The 17,426-nt window shown below is 40.5% G+C and overlaps 1 protein-coding gene across 7 annotated transcripts in view; it reads right to left on the bottom strand.

Annotated features, from left to right (window-relative positions):
• LOC139422999 (platelet-activating factor acetylhydrolase IB subunit alpha2-like) overlaps positions 1–17,426 on the bottom strand; it is a 64,182-nt gene that overhangs the window by 19,271 nt on the left and 27,485 nt on the right. For 4 of the 7 annotated variants that reach the window (XM_071174542.1, XM_071174540.1, XM_071174543.1 and 1 more), the window contains exons 3-4: positions 9,559–9,675; positions 9,292–9,414 (exon numbers count right to left, since the gene is read on the bottom strand). In XM_071174542.1, coding sequence (XP_071030643.1) covers positions 9,292–9,414; positions 9,559–9,675 — 240 coding nt within the window. Of the gene's footprint in view, positions 1–9,291; positions 9,415–9,558; positions 9,676–11,187; positions 11,278–17,426 lie in introns of all 7 variants that reach the window. The other 3 variants (XM_071174536.1, XM_071174537.1, XM_071174538.1) reach the window with 1 other exon arrangement.

Here is a 17,426-nt window from a genome sequence, read left to right on the forward strand (position 1 = left end):
TTAGTCGAGGTAATTGAGGTAATATGTACATGTACAGTACCAGTCAAAAGTTTGGACACCTACTCATTCAAGGGGTTTTCTTTATTTTTACTGTTTTCTACATTGTAGAATAATAGTGAAGACATCAAAACTATGAAATAACACATATGGAATCATGTAGTAACCAAAAAATGGTTAAATCAAAATACATTTTATATTTTTGATGACAGCTCTGCACACTCTTGGCATTCTCTCAACCAACTTCACCTGGAATGCTTTTCCAACAGTCTTGAAGGAGTTCCAACATATGCTGACCACTTGTTGGCTGCTTTTCCTTCACTCTGCGGTCCATCTTATCCCAAACCATCTCAATTGGGTTGAGATCGGGTGACTGTGGAGGCCAGGTCATCTGATGCAGAACTCCATCACTTCCTTCTTGGTCAAATATCCCTTACACAGCCTGGAGGTGTGTTGAAAAACAAATGATAGTGGGACTAAGCGCAAACCAGATGGGATAGCTTATTGCTGCAGAATGCTGTGGTAGCCTTGAATACTAAATAAATCACTGACTTCCGGCGCCGACAGAGATGGCCGCCTCGCTTCACGTTCCTATGAAACTACGCAGTATTTTGTTTTTTTTACGTGTTATTTCTTACATTGGTACCCCAGGTAATCTTAGGTTTTATTACATACAGTCGGGAGGAACTACTGGATATAAGAGCAAAGTCAACTCACCATCATTACGACCAGGAATACGAATTTCCCGAAGCGGATCCTCTGTTTTGCCCACCACCCAGGACAATGGATCGGATCCCAGCTGGCGAACCAAAACAATGACGCCGTAAAAGGGGCAGACGAAGCGATCTTCTGGTCAGGCTCCGGATACGGGCACATCGCTCACCGCTCCCGAGCATACTACTCGCCAATGTCTAGTCTCTTGACAACAAGATTGATGAAATCCGAGCATGGGAGGCATTCCAGAGAGACATAAGAGACTGTAACGTTCTTTGCTTCACGGAAACATGGCTCACTCGAGACACGCTATCGGAGTCGGTACAGCCACCTGGTTTCTTCACGCATCGCGCCGACAGAAACAAGCATCTTTCTGGTAAGAAGAGGGGCGGGGGGGTATGCTTTATGATTAACGAGACGTGGTGTGATCATAACAACATACAGGAACTCAAGTCCTTCTGTTCACCTGACTTAGAATTCCTCACAATCAAATGTTGACCGCATTATCTACCAAGAGAATTCTCTTCGATTATAATCCCCCCCAAGCAGACACATCGATGGCCCTGAACAAACTTTATTTGACTCTATGTAAACTGGAAACCACATATCCTGAGGCTGCATTCATTGTAGCTGGGGATTTTTAACAAGGTTAATCTGAAAACAAGACTCCCTCATTTCTATCAGCATATCGATTGTGCTAGCAAGGCTGGTAAAACCCTGGATCATTGTTATTCTAACTTCCGCAACGCATACAGTGGGGAGAACAAGTATTTGATACAGGTTTTCCTACTTACAAAGCATGTAAACTCAATCATCAAGTTTGCGGACGACACTACAGTGGTAGGCTTGATTAACGATGAGACGGCCTACAGGGAGGAGGTGAGGGCCCTCGGAGTGTGGTGTCAGGAAAATAACCTCACACTCAACAAAACAGAGGAGATGATCGTGGACTTCAGGAAACAGCAGAGGCAGCACCCCCCCCCCCCACCCCCCCCCCCCTATCCACATCGACGGGACAGTAGTGGAGAGGGTAGTAGGTTTTAAGTTCCTCGGCGTACACATCACGGACAAACTGAATTGGTCCACCCACACAGAAAGCGTGGTGAAGAAGGCGCAGCAGCGCCTCTTCAAACTCAGGAGGCTGAAGAAATTTGGCTTGTTACCAAAAGCACTCACAAACTTTTACAGATGCACAATCGAGAGCATCCTGTCGGGCTATATCACCGGCTGGTACGGCAACTGCTCCGCCCACAACCGTAAGGCTTTCCAAAGGGTAGTGAGGTCTGCACAACGCAACACCGGGGGCAAACTACCTGCCCTCCAGGACACCTAAACCACCCGATGTCACAGGAAGGCCATAAAGATCATCAAGGACCACAACCAACCGAGCCACTGCCTGTTCACCCCGCTATCATCCAGAAGGCGAGGTCAGTACAGGTGCATCAAAGCAGAGACTGAAAAACAGCTTCTATCTCAAGGCCATCAGACTGTTAAACAGCCACCACTAACATTGACTGGCTGCTGCCAACATACTGACTCAACTCCAGCCACTTTAATAATGGAAAAATGGTTGTAAAAAATGTATCACTAGCCACTTTAAACAATGCCACTTAATATAATGTTTACATACCCTACATTACTCATCTCGTATGTATATACTGTACTCGATACCATCTACTGCATCTTGCCTATGCCGTTCTGTACCATCACTCATTCATATACAGTGGGGAGAAAAAGTATTTGATACACTGCCGATTTTGCAGGTTTTCCTACTTACAAAGCATGTAGAGGTCTGTAATTTTTTTATCATATGTACACTTCAACTGTGAGAGACGGAATCTAAAACAAAAATCCAGAAAATCACATTGTATTATTTTTAAGTAATTAATTAGCATTTTATTGCATGACATAAGTATTTGATCACCTACTAACCAGTAAGAATTCCGGCTCTCACAGAACTGTTCATTTTTCTTTAAGAAGCCCTCCTGTTCTCAACTCATTAACTGTATTAACTGCACCTGTTTGAACTCGTTACCTGTATAAAAGACACCTGTCCACACACAATCAAACAGACTCCAACCTCTCCACAATGGCCAAGAACAGAGAGCTGTGTAAAGACATACAATTGTAGACCTGCAAAAGGCTGGGATGGGCTACAGGACAATAGTCAAGCAGCTTGGTGAAAAGGCAACAAATGTTGGCGCAATTATTAGAAAATGGAAGAAGTTCAAGATGACGGTCAATCACCCTCGGTCTGGGGCTCCAGGCAAGATCTCACCTCGTGGGGCATCAATGATCATGAGGAAGGTGAGGGATCAGCCCAGAACTACACGGCAGGACCTGGTCAATGACCTGAAGAGAGCTAGGACCACAGTCTCAAAGAAAACCATTAGTAACACACTACGCCATCATGTATAAAAATCCTGCAGTGCACCCAAGGTCCCCCTGCTCAAGCCAGCGCATGTCCAGGTCCGTCTGAAGTTTACCAATGACCATCTGGATGATCCAGAGGAGGAATGGCAGAAGGTCATGTGGTCTGATGAGACAAAAATAGAGCTTTTTGGTCTAAACTCCACTCGCCGTGTTTGGAGGAAGAAGAAGGATGAGTACAACCCCAAGAACACCATCCCAACCGTGAAGCATGGAGGTGGAAACATCATTCTTTGGGGATGCTTTTTTGCAAAGGGGACAGGACGACTGCACCGTATTGAGGGGAGGATGGATGAGGACATGTATCGCAAGATCTTGGCCAACAACCTCCTTCCCTCAGTAAGAGCATTGAAGATGGGTCATGGCTGGGTCTTCCAGCATGACAACGACCCGAAACACACAGCCAGGGCAACTAAGGAGTGGCTCCGTAAGAAGCATCTCAAGGTCCTGGAGTGGCCTAGCCAGTCTCCAGACCTGAACCCAATAGAAAATCCTTGGAGGGAGCTGAAAGTCTGTATTGCCCAGCGACAGCCCCGAAACCTGAAGGATCTGGAGATGGTCTGTATGGAGGAGTGGGCCAAAATCCCTGCTGCAGTGTGTGGAAACCTGGTCAAGAACTACAGGAAACGTATGATCTCTGTAATTGCAAACAAAGGTTTCTGTACCAAATATTAAGTTCTGCTTTTCTGATGTATCAAATACTTATGTCATGCAATGAAATGCAAATTAATTACTTAAAAATCATACAATGTGATTTTCTGGAGTTTTGTTTTAGATTCCGTCTCTCACAGTTGAAGTGTACCTATGATAAAAATTACAGACCTCAACATGCTTTGTAAGTCGGAAAACCTGCAAAATCAGCAGTGTATCAAATACTTGTTCTCCCCACTGTATCTTTATGTACATATTCTTCATACCTTTACACTTGTGTGTATAAGGTAGTTGTTGTGAAATTGTTAGGTTAGATTACTTGTTGGTTATTACTGCATTGTCGGAACTAGAAGCACAAGCATTTCGCTACACTCACATTAACATCTGCTAACCATGTGTATGTGACAAATAAAATTTGATTTGATTAGCAATGCACCCCCACACCATCACTCCTCCATGCTTCATGGTGGGAACCACAGATGCAGAGATCATCCGTTCACCTACACAAAGCAACGGTTGGAACCAAAAATCTCAAATTTGGATTCCGGTCTAATGTCCATTGCATGCGTTTCTTGGCCCAAGCAAGTCTCTTCTTATTATTGGTGTCCTTTAGTAGTGGTTTCTTTGCAGCAATTCGACCATGAAGGCCTGATTCACACAGTCTCCTCTGAACAGTTGACGTTGAGATGTGTCTGTTACTTGAACTCTGTGAAGCATTTATTTGGTCTGCAATTTTTGAGGCTGGTAACTCTAATGAACTTACCCACAGGTCTTCCTTTCCTGTGGCAGTCCTCATGAGAGCCAGTTTCATCATAACGCTTGATGGTTTCTGCACTTGAAGAACCGTTCAAGGTTCTTGACATTTTACAGATTGACTGGCCTTAATTTCTTAAAAAGTAATGATGGACTGTAATTTCTCTGTACTTAGTTGAGCTGTTCTTGCCATTATATGGACATGGTCTTTTACCAAATAGGGCTATCTTCTGTATACCACAGCTACCTTGTCACAACACAACTGATTGGCTCAAACGCATTAAGAAGGAAAGAAATTCCACAAATTAACTTTTAACAAGGCACACCTGTTAATTGAAATGCATTCCAGGTGACTACCTCATGAAGCTTGTTGAGAGAATTCCATGAGTGTGCAAAGCTGTCATCAAAGCAAATGGTTGCTACTTGAAGAATCCCAAATATAAAATATATTTTAAATTGTTTAACACTGTTGTCGTTACTACATGATTCCATGTGTTCCATTTTTTTAGTTTTGATGTCTTCACTATTATTCGACAATGTACAAAATAGTAAAACTAATAAAAACCCTGGAATGAGTTTGTGTGTTGAAACTTTTCATTGATACTGAAAGTTAAGTAAAGTGACTATGCATAGATAATAAACAGCGAATAGCAGCAGCGTAAAACAAAAAGTGGGTGGGGGCAGGTCAATGCAAATAGTCCGGGTAGCCATTTGATTAGCTATTCAGCAGTCTTATGGCTTGGGGGTAGAATCTGTTAAGGAGCCTTTTGGACCTAGACTTGGCGCTCCGGTACTGCTTGCCGTAGCAGAGAGAACAGTCTATAATTAGGATGGCTTTCCTCTGACACCACCTGGTGTTTAGACCATGGCATAGCACCATTACAGCCACCACATTAGTTGTGAATGACCTTGTCAATGCATTGAATGCTAAAATGAGTTGTGCTGCTTTGTTTATAGATCTGTCTAAGGCCTATCATACATATTGATCATGGTATTGTATTGAAGAAACTGTCAAAGTCTCATAAAAGTATCTCAGTTGGGTTACATCTTCACTCCTTGAATGGTTCTGTAATATACAATGTCCCTGCATACAAATATCTTGGTATTTGGATGAACAATGATCTATAATTTAAGAAGCATACAAATGAGCTTGTTATGAAGTGCAAATGTCTACTCTAAAATCCCTTGATTCTGTTAATCATAGCACACTTTGTTTTATTACATCTGACAGTTTTAATACTCATCACTGCATCCTTTAACAAAAATCTGTCTGGACCTCTTTAAAGACACTTCATTACTCTCTTTTTGTTTATAAAGCCCTACTCCAAAAGCTTCCAACATTCTTAACAACTTGGTTGAAATGTAGAGCTTCAGGTTATAATACAAGGTCACAGGGTTGGTTAACGATGATGACTCCCTTTGTAACCACAGAGTTCGGAAGATCTACTTTTTCATATCAGGCACCTCGTGTGGAATAGTCACTTCCTTTGAATGATTTGGTGTCCCTGCATAAATTTAGGAAACTGGTTAAGGATTTTAAAAAATAAAATGTATTTGATTATAATGGCTAATGTGTATATTGTATGTAATTGTGTGTGTGCTGATGTGACTATTGTTCCCAGGGCATATTTGTGAATGAGACCTAAGTCTCAATGTGTCTCCCTGGTTAAATAAATACAGGGGTCAAAATCAAATAGCTAAATGATCCTTGGTATGACTATCTTAAAATAACTCCATATCTTAGCTTAGTAGAAACCCAACCCCGGGCCCTTAGACTCTAGGGCAGGGATGGGCAACTGGCAGCCCACACCCCTTTGAAGGACCACGGATCAATTCCCTTCCATTTTTTAGATTGCTAAATTAGTTTACAATTACCAGCAGTGGGGCCCCCATTGATTTTGTTTGTTAGTCTCAGTCATATATCATATTAAAAACTGCAAATATCTCTCCACCCTATGGCAAAATGTGTAGAATTGAAAGAAAATAACTGTAAAACATCTAATTTTCCTTTCCGCTCCATAGCAAAACAAGTAGAATGGTTTTACATTAGTTATACAATTGCTAAATCTTCTCTCTGCTCCATGGCAAAATGTATAGAATTGCACAAAATGTACTCTAAAACGTAAAAATGTTCTCTTCCCTGTCAAGACTGTGTCGGGTATGGATGTGGGTAAGCAGACCAGCGAGCAACTGCGGACCCTCGAGTTCAGAATTTTTGGTGGCCCCCATCCCCATCAAACTTGCCCATCCCTGCTCTAGGAGGTTAACATGTATGGACCCAGAACTTAATTGAACATCTGTTCTGTTTAGAGATCCATTTCATAATATGAAAGTGTCCATCATACAACTAGTTTGATTTAAAATTGTATCTTTAATTTATATATCAAGATCATTTGGGCTATTTACTTAATTTTTTCTATTTTAATCAAATATATAATTTAAAAAACAAACATAGTGGTGCCAATTCATATCTTGCAGGAAAATACTTTAATCTCAAGAGAAGACAGGTTAAATGTTAAAAAAGGTTTAATGTTCTCGTGATCATATAGGTCTTTGCCTAGACAATATCCAAAACAACTAACAAAACACTGAATTCATACATTTTCAGTAACTGTAAACACAATAATACATTTACTGTTTTTCAAACGGAATCAAGGCATTAAAATGTACTAGAGGCCAACAAAACACAGCTTGTTTGGAAAAAATATCTTAACCCACTATTTTTTATACGGTGCATCCGGAAAGTATTCAGACCCCTTGACCTTTTCCACATTTTGTTAGGTTACAGTCTTATTCTAAAATGTATTAAATAAATGTTTTTCCTCGTCAATCTACACACAATACCAAATAATGACAAAGTGAAAACAGGTTTCTAGAAGCTTTTGAAAATGTATACAAAATAAAAAACAGAAATACCTTATTTACATAAGTATTCAGACCCTTTGCTATGAGACTCAAAATTGAGCTAAGGTGCATCCAGCTTCCATTGATCATCATTGAGATATTGCTACAACTTGATTGGAGTCCACCTGTGGTAAATTCAATTGATTGAACATGATTTGCAAAGGCACACACCTGTCTATATAAGGACCCACAGTTGACAGTGCATGTCAGAGCAAAAGCCAAGCCATGACATTGAAGGAAGTGTCCGTAGAGCTCAGAGAAAGGACTGCGTCGAGGCACATATCTGGGGAAAGGTACCAATCTCTGCAGCATTGAAGGTCCCCAAGAACACAGTAGCCTCCATCATTTTTAAATGGAAGAAGTTTGAAACCACCAAGACTCTTCCTAGAGCTGGTCGCCCAGCCAAACTGAACAATCGGGGAAGAAGGACATTGGTCAGGAAGGTGTCCAAAACCTGATGGTCACTCTGACAGAGCTCCTGAGTTCCTCAGTGGAGATGAGAGAACCTTCCAGAAAGACAACCATTTCTGCAGCACTCCACCAATCAGGCTTCTATGGTAGAGTGGCCAGACGGAAGCATCTCCTCAGTAAAAGGCATACGACAGCCTACTTGGAGTTTTCCAAACGGAACCTAAAGGACTGTCAGACCATGAGAAACAAGATTACCTGGTCTGATGAAATCAAGATTGAACTCTTTGGCCTGAATGCCAAGCATCATGTATGGAGGAAACCTGGTGAAGCATGGTGGTGGCAGCAACATGCTGTGGGGATGTTTTTCAGTGGCAGAGACTGGGAGACTAGTCAGGATCGAGGGAAAGATGAACGGAGCAAAGTACAGAGATATCCTTGATGAAAACCTGCTCCTGAGTGCTCAGGACCTCAGACTGAGGTGAAGGAACACCTTCCAACAGGACAACGATCCTAAGCACACAGCCAAGACAACGCTGGAGTGACTTCGAGACAAGTTTCTGAATGTTCTAGAGAGGCCCAGCCACTTGAACTCGATCGAACATCTCTGGAGAGACCTGAAAATAGCTGTGCAGCGATGCTCCCCGACCAACCTGACAGAGCTTGAAAGGATCTGCAGAGAATGAGAGAAACTCCCCAAAAACAGGTGTGCCAAGCTTGTAGCGTCATACTGTTACGGCTGTAATTGCTGACAAAGGTACTTCAACAAAGTACTGAATTAAAGGGTCTGAATACTTATATAAATGTACTATTTCAGTTTTTTATTTATTTATACATTTGTATCGGGTATTGTGTGTAGATTGATGAGGTAAAAAATACATGAATACATTTTAGAATAAGGCTGTAAAGTAACAAAATGTGGAAAAAGCCAAGGGGTATGAATACTTTCCGAATGCACTGTATTTGGCTGGCTACTCCATGTGCATGTGTAAAACACTGTATTCACTCAATTCAGTTTCAAATCATGAAATCAACAATTCAATTAAAAAATATTACATTCCAATTCAATATCCTAACACAAATTCAAAATTATGGAATTCAAATGCAATCTCTGTTGGCAATGAAATCACTCCATATTTTCAAATACTTTCAAAGTGTATTTCCAAATACATTAAAATATTCAACTACTTGTCTTTTAAATAAAATATATCTGAATACTTACTTTGTATGTACAGTATGTGAAAGTAATTGAGATATTTGAAATAGTATCGGAACCCAGGTCTGGCTCATATAGTACAGTATTGACAGTGAGGTGATAAAGCAAACCAAATTACCAAAGGGACAATTACACTTTCTGAATCTGAATGCAAATCCTGCATGAGATTGCATAATGGTACACTCCACTGTACACAAATAACAAAAACTTTCACTTACCAGAACAACAACCTTAGTCTTAGGAAGACGGGAGGTGAGCAGTTGTGCAATGGCAAGGATTCCCCCTGCAACTTGCTCTGCTGAATGCTCATGATTGTTGGTTCCTACCCACACCACCGTCACCTGGAGGGGACCAACGAGGTATTGATTAGTTTAATCATATGTTATAGTTCTGATCTGGATGAAAAGCACTCCAGGACCACAACTGTCCACCTGTGCGGTGCCCTTTCCTCTCTCAGAGCCTGTGCTGGCCCGATTGAATCTCACCTTTGGCCCAATGTTGTCCAGTTCTCCATTCTGCAGCCTCCACAGCACATTACAGGTGGTGTCTCCCCCGATGCCAAAGTTGAGCGCATGCAGAGGAGAGAAGAGCTCCCGCCAGATCTGTGGAGTGAGTGATGTAGCAGGTTGAGATCCAGGACAAGGATTAGTGTAAAATACCAGTGTCATAGCAAAAGTTAAACAACTAACACATGCACAGAGGTCCACACACACACAGTATTATAACTGATATAATGCACAGCAACATGTATTACACACACACACACCAGGGTTTCCGTTGTGGTGCTGGACAGTTGACCTGCAGCATTCTAATTTAACAGACCTTTAAGAAATTTACAGGACCCATATGCATTGGGTGCATAACCGGATTAGGGCATCCACCTACAGTGCTCAGAATGACAGCAATCACATTTAGTTCATGGTATTAATCTTAACAGAACATAAAACTCAAGGATGCCATGGCGTCTGTCCTTCTTACCGAATGCACAATTTGAAGTTGTCCATATTTACTTTTCCGAACAGCAAAATCACTAGCCGATGCCAATCTACTATGCCCCATAGTAGAACAGTTAACCTATTCTATTGGTCAGCTTGTCGTGCAAGAAAGAAATAGCCTATTCCAAACACACACTGGGACAGTTGTGGGACAATAGATCCCAAAGTCATACAACCTGTAGGCCTAGGCAACAGTCAAAAAAATGTAAACGCAATGAGGCTCATGCAACAGATCAGAATGTTTAGCTTAAAATATTGGTAAACTATTATTTAGTCACATTATAAGCGCAAAAATGCGCACATGGCAGTAGGCTACACACGACTGTTCCTTCCCTAGTGCAATCCCCTGGAAAACATTGTCAAAAGCACATCGCACATTTGAGTAGTTTCAAGAGACAGATTAAAATATCCATTACAAATTTTGAAAGAGGGGAGATCTAAAGATGCAAAAACTAGCATGAGTTGCTAATATGACTAGGATTGTGCATTTGGCTACTGGACAATGAAAGAAAGTTGATTTGAAAACCAATAGAACATGAGAGAAATAGGCTACTGTTTTCAATGGCATATGGAAGTCTATAAAATAACTGCCTGCACGTTTGGTTGGATTTTGGCTAAGCTACTTTGAAGCAGGGTAAGATATGCCTGATTATATGCAGTAAAACATTCAGGTTTCAAACAATTAGGTATACATTTTCAAAATGGATAAGCCTACTGACTCCAGCTCATTGCAAAGTGGTGTGTGACCTGCTGAGGCTTGCCTAGTTGCCTATGTACTTGATTGGCAAATGGTAAACTCGCTTTAATTACCAGTTGAGAAATAAATATTAGCTCTTTTTAATCTTGGCCATCGTTTTTAACATGCGATTGCATTAAGAATTGTAGTGGGCAGGTTTCACTCCAGTACCAACCAACAGCTAGCTGTTTGATGAGCTGTAGAAGCAGCTCTCATGCTACATTGACTGGGATCAATCAAAAGTGTTATTTTGCCGGAGCCAAATTGTATTTATCGCCTTTTCATTTATATTTTTGGGGGGCCAAAAGCCAGCTGTTACTGGCTAACGGAAACCCTGACACACACACACAATGTTGTATACACAGGCATCTGTCCTCTCTCACCTCGTACTGCTGCATTAGCTGCACCATGGAGTCTCCAATAAACAGCACCTCTGGCTCTGCATCCTTACACTCCTGAACAAACCGCGTGTGCTGCAGAAACACAACACGTCATCCCCAGGCAGACACTCTACAGCCAAAAAGTTCTACAGCTGCCCCATCGAGAGCATCTTGACTGGCTGCATCACCGCTTGGTAAACTCCAGCCACCAAAGACAAAAGATTGTTCACTCTGCTACCCTCTGGCAATTGGAGACAGCTTCTACCCACAAGTCATAAGACTGGGCGGTATACCTTATTTACACTGTATACAGGGGTATTTGGAAAAAGCCACGGGATGGTTTTTCAATACCATTGAAACTATTTATTTTAATACACTTTAATATTTGTAACTACTTAAGTAAATCCCTGCAGTCAACTTGTGCAATTCGTTTGGAGACAAAGACTGCATTCTTAATTTCATATAATTTTCATTATGAAGCTTACTGGTATTTATTATTACTTATTATGGATCCCCATTAGCTGCTGCCAAAGCAGCAGCTACTCTTCCTGGGGTCCAGCAAAATTACAGCAGTTTATACAATTTTAAAAACATTACATTCACAGATTTCACAACACACTGTGTGCCCTCAGGCCCATACTCTCCCCCTACCACATATCTACAGTAGTAAATCAATGTGAATGTATAGTGCGTATGTTATCATGTGTGTGTGTGTGTGTGTGTATGCATGTGTCTGTGCCAATGTTTGTGTTGCTTCACAGTCCCCGCTGTTCCATAAGGTGTTTATCTGTTTTTTTAAATCGAATTTTACTGCTGGCACGAATTACTTGATGTAGTCATGTAGTCATGACTCTATGTAGCACTGTGTGCCTCCCATAGTCTGTTATGGACTTGGGGACTGTGAAGAGACCTCTTGTGGCATGACTTGTGGGGTATGCATATGGGTGTCCGAGCTGTGTGCCAGTAGTTTAGACAGACAGCTCGGTGCGTTCAACATGTCAATACCTCTTGTAGTCCCCAGTCACGTCACCTGGTGCTTGTTTACAAGCACACAACAACGAGAGACCAACTGTTGTGCAGCATGCTCCATGTGATGTTTATCAGCTAGATATCTTATAACTATTATATTAACTGTCTAAAATGTGCTAAATGCTCTGCAGTTTAGATTTAGTTTTCTAATTTACTGTCTTCCGAAATCAAGCGTTCCCTTGGTAACCGCAGAGAATCTCCTCCAGGATCAAGAGCCTTGCTGCCTAATATTTGTTTTGTGCGTGCAACAAACTGTGAGAAGCACTTGAGTTACTTGTATAGTTTAGGTCAGACACTGTATGAAATGTTTGCAATTCGCTCGTTAGCATTTAGTTAGCATTCTCTATGGGAATTGACATGTACTTGTTAGCATTGCTAACCTTAGGATTACAGAGGGCCTGACCCTCCGATCCAACAGGTCCCAGACGTGCTCAATGGGATTGAGATCCGGGCTCTTCGCTGGCCATGGCAGAACATTAACATTCCTGTCTTGCAGGAAATCACACACAGAACGAGCAGTATGGCTGGTGGCATTGTCATGCTGGAAGGTCATGTCAGGATGAAATTTTGTACAGTTTACTCACTGTTAGTCAGCACCTCTAACTTTTTGGGGATGTGTGCCAGTTCATTCTTTTCACAAGATAAATACACATCCCAAAAAAGTTAGAGGTGCTGACTAACAGTGAGTAAACTGTAGGCTATAACAATAGTCGCACACTCTCTATATACAGTGCATTCGGAAAGTATTCAGACCCCGTGATTTTTTCCCCATATTGTTACATTACAGCCGTATTCTAAAAACGAATATTTTTCCACCCCCTCAATCTACACACAATACCCCATAATGAGCAAATACAGGTTTAGACATTTTTGCAAATGTATTACTAATAAAAAAAAGAAATGTCACATTTACATAAGTATTCAGACCCTTTACTCAGTACTTTGTTTGAGCACCTTTGGCAGTGATTACAGCCTCGAGTCATCTTGGGTATGACACTACAAGCTTGGCACAACAGTATTTGGGAGTTCTCCCAGTCTTCTCTGCAGATCCTCTCAAGCTCTGTCAGGTTGGATGGAGACATGGATGCACAGCTATTTTCAGGTCTCTCCAGAGACGTTCAATTGTGTTCCAAGTCCAGTCTCTGGCTGGGCCACTCAAGGACATTGAGACTTGTTTTGAAGCCACTCCTGCATTGTCTTGGCTGTGTGCTTAGGGTCGTTGTCCAGCTGGAAGGTGAACCTTCACCCCAGTCTGAGGTCCTGAGCACTCTGGAGCAGGTTTTCGTCAAGGATATTTCTGTACTTTGCTCCGTTCATCTTTCCCTCGATCCTGACTAGTCTCCCAGTCCCTGCCGCTGAAAAACATCCACACATCATGATGCTGCCACTAAGCTTCATCATAGGGATGGTGCCAGGTATACCTCCAGACGTGACATTTGGCATTCAGGCCAAAGAGTTCAATCTTGGTTTCATCAGATCAGAGAATCTAGTTTCTCATGGTCTAAGAGTCCAGCTCTAGGAAGAGTCTTGGTCGTTTCAAACTTCCATTATAGAATGATGGAAGCCACTGTGTTCTTGGGGACCTTCAATGCAGCAGAAATTTGATGGTACCCTTCCCCAGATCTGTGCCTCGAAACAATCCTGTCTCTGAGCTCTACAGACAATTCCTTTGACCACATACGCAAGAAGACTCAAGGCGTTTTGCTCTGACATGTGGGACCTTATATAGACAGGTGTGTGCATTTCCAAATCATGTCCAATTAATTGAATTTACCACAGGTGGACTTCAATCAAGTTGTAGAAACATCTCAAGGATGATCAATGGAAATAGGGCGTACCTGAGCTCAATTTCGAGTCTCATAGCAAAGGGTTTGAATACTTACGCAAGTAAGGTATTTCTGTTTATAATTTTTAAGACATTTGCAAACATTTCTAAAAACCTGTTTTTGCTTTGTCATTATGGGGCTCCGTGTGTAGATGGATGGGGAAAAAATATTCCATCCATTTTAGAACAAGGCTGTAACATAACAAAATGTGGAAAAGGGAAGGGTCTGCACTGTAAGCTCCCAGTAATGTAATGTATTGGGTAAACCACCAGTTTTGGCATCATCTTCTATTCATAATGAAAATTAATGTTGGAATTTGAGTGTAATGTCCCCTTAACACAATTCATATCAAAGTTTGTCAGTTGCTTTCAGATCTCAAAAGTAGTATAATCTCAAGAAGAGTCTAAATCGCATGCCAACAATTAGAACGTCATACTATATGTCTCCACCCAAATGGTTTGTATTGCTTTTATTCAGAACCCCATTAGCTGTTGAAGAAGCAGCAGCTATTCTTCCTGGGGTCCACACAAAACATGAAAAATACAGAACACTAATGGACAGGAAGACAAATATTAACTAACACTAGGACTAAAGAACAATATGACTATTTTAAAAAGTAATAAGAACTCGAAAATAAAGAAAAATAAATGAATAATACTACAAATAATGTCTGGGTGTCTCCTCATTGTTCCTTGAGGTGTTTTCTTTTTTATCTTCTTTTTTTTATTTTAAAGAGATTGTATTGTTTGCCTGAGTCAGAAGAGAAGTCCATGTAGTCATTGCTCTATACAGTACTGTGCATCTCCCAGCCTCTGTTCCGGACTGAGAAGAGACCCTGTTTGCGTGTCTTGTGGGATATGTATAGGTTTTGAGCTGTGTGTTAACTGGCTGAAAAGACAATTCTGTACTTTCAGCATGTCAATACTTCTTACAAAGAACAGCAGTGATGCAGTCAATCTCTCATCCACTCTGAACCAGGAGAGTCTGACCTACATGTTATTGACATTGGCCCGCCGTGTACATTTGAGGGTCAGACGTGCTGCTCTGTTCTGGGCCAGCTGCAGCATTCTCTGTCCTTTTTTCCCCACACATGACCACACAACTGGGCAATAGTCAAGATGCAACAAAACCAGAGCTTGCAGGACTTTTTGGTTGCATGTGATGTTAAAAAAAGCAGATCATCTCATTATCACAGACAAACCTCTCCACATCTTTACAACAATATAATAAATATGCTTTGACCATGAAAGTTTACAATCTAATATAACACCAAGAAGTGGAAAAGATAACCACCACAAATCAGGAAACTTTTCCATTCATTTTGGATTGTTTGCATACAGCTGAGCTGAATCTACAAAACAGATGGTCTAGGATGGCCGAAGACCACTTTTGAGTTCTGAAAACAGACTAAATGTAGATTTTTAAGTGTAATGTGCCTTTAAAAAACAAAGTGTTTCCCCTATATTTTATTTTTGCAGTGGTGGGAAATGAAATAGTCCTGGAAGGGGTGGTGGTTGGTCAGAATATTTTCCTCCAGGAAAATCACTTTCCTAAAAGAAAAACAACAAAATTGAATGTGCTAACAATGCTTAAACCACACCAGGAGACCAATCTGCACCCCAAAAAAATCTATTCATGCACTTTCTAATCTATTATACTGTAAATAGTTGAATCAATAATATTGCTCAAAGTATTACACAGTTATGGTAATGGTCATGTAAAATGGCTAAATTGTGTTAAGAGGACAATTATCAATTTAAACATAATAAAAGAGACCAGCTTACTTTGTAGCCATCTTTGATCTCCTCTTCTTAGTAATGCATTATGGGTCAAAATAAATAAACAAAAACACTGTACTTTGTACAGGAACATCAAGAAATAATATGGTAATGTGAAACACGTGCTCAGACATGTTTGGTCTAAAATATGACTAGTTTGTAATGGGAATACCTAGAAATGAAACTGTCTTTGAATATGTAGCACTTTAAACAATATTTGATAGGTTTTAATTAAATATGTTAGTTATTTTGGTAACACTTTACTTGACATCCAGCGTAAAAACACATTATGACATGGACATAACCATGTCATAATGTGTCATAACAGCTGACATAGGTTATAACCTGTCATAATGTGGTCATAACACTGTCATGACCCATATATACACCTGTTGTGACATATATTGCGTTATTTTATGGCTGGTTATGACATAAGCATGTCAAAACCCACGTTTATTCAAATAGATTTTTTCCCTGCCAAGAACTTTCCTTTAGTTTGAAAGTTTTTTAAGTCATTTGTTGTTGTAATGAATTCCTTACATTTTTTTTCATCATATTTTAAATAACTTGTAGAAAATACACTTTATGACACAGTCAAGAAGCATTACGACCATCATAATCTTATAAACTAGATAGGCCTATCAGGTACCAGTCATCAGAAACAGAGCACTGGGGTAGGTGCATGTCTGACATCAATGTGTGCACAATTACCATGATCATTTAATATGGTCAATTTCTGAAAATGTAATATAACATAGCCTACTTGTCAACAGTATGTTTATGGTGTAATGGAATGTTTTGCCTTGTGTAGGTTGACATTTATGTAGGTGTCATAGTCAGCCACAAAATAATGCAACATATCACAACAGGTCTAAATATATGTGTAATGACAGTGTTATGTCAGCTGTTATGACATATGACCGTGTCATAACGTGTTATGATGCTGTGTGTCAAGTAAAGCGTTACCGTTATTTTTAGCAATTAAATGCATGTAAAGTCCTTGGACCCGAAAGTATTAGAGAAATGAGACTATTATTAAAAAATGTTACACTTAAGATTTAAACCCAAAACAGATTAAAGAGCCAGAAACCAAGCATAGTGAGCCTTAATATGAAAGTAAATGATTTACGAGTCCATTTAGAAAGTAAAGTATTCACACCCCCAGCCTGAATTGAAAATTGATTAAATTGAGAATTGTCGTCACTGGCCTACACACAATACCCCATAACGTCAAAGTTGATTTTTTTTGTTGTTTGTTTTTTTACAAATTAATACAATTTGAAAAGCTTAAATGTCTTGAGTCAATAATTATTTAACCCCTTTGTAATGGCAAGCCTAAATAAGAGTAAAAATGTGCTTAACAAGTAACATAATAAATTGCATGGACTGTTGAACATGATTTTTGAAGGACTGGCTCATCTCTGTACCCCACACATACAATTATCTGTAAGGTCCCTCAGTCGAGCAGTGAATTTCAAACACAGATCGAACCACAAAGACCAGGGAGGTTTTCCAATGCCTCGCAAAGAAGGTAACCTATTGGTAGATGGGTAAAAAATAAAACAAGGCACTAAAGTAAACCTGCAAAAAATGTGGTAAAGCAAGTCAC

This window comes from Oncorhynchus clarkii, chromosome 12, assembly GCF_045791955.1.
Source record: "Oncorhynchus clarkii lewisi isolate Uvic-CL-2024 chromosome 12, UVic_Ocla_1.0, whole genome shotgun sequence".
Classification (NCBI taxonomy): Eukaryota; Metazoa; Chordata; class Actinopteri; order Salmoniformes; family Salmonidae; genus Oncorhynchus; species Oncorhynchus clarkii.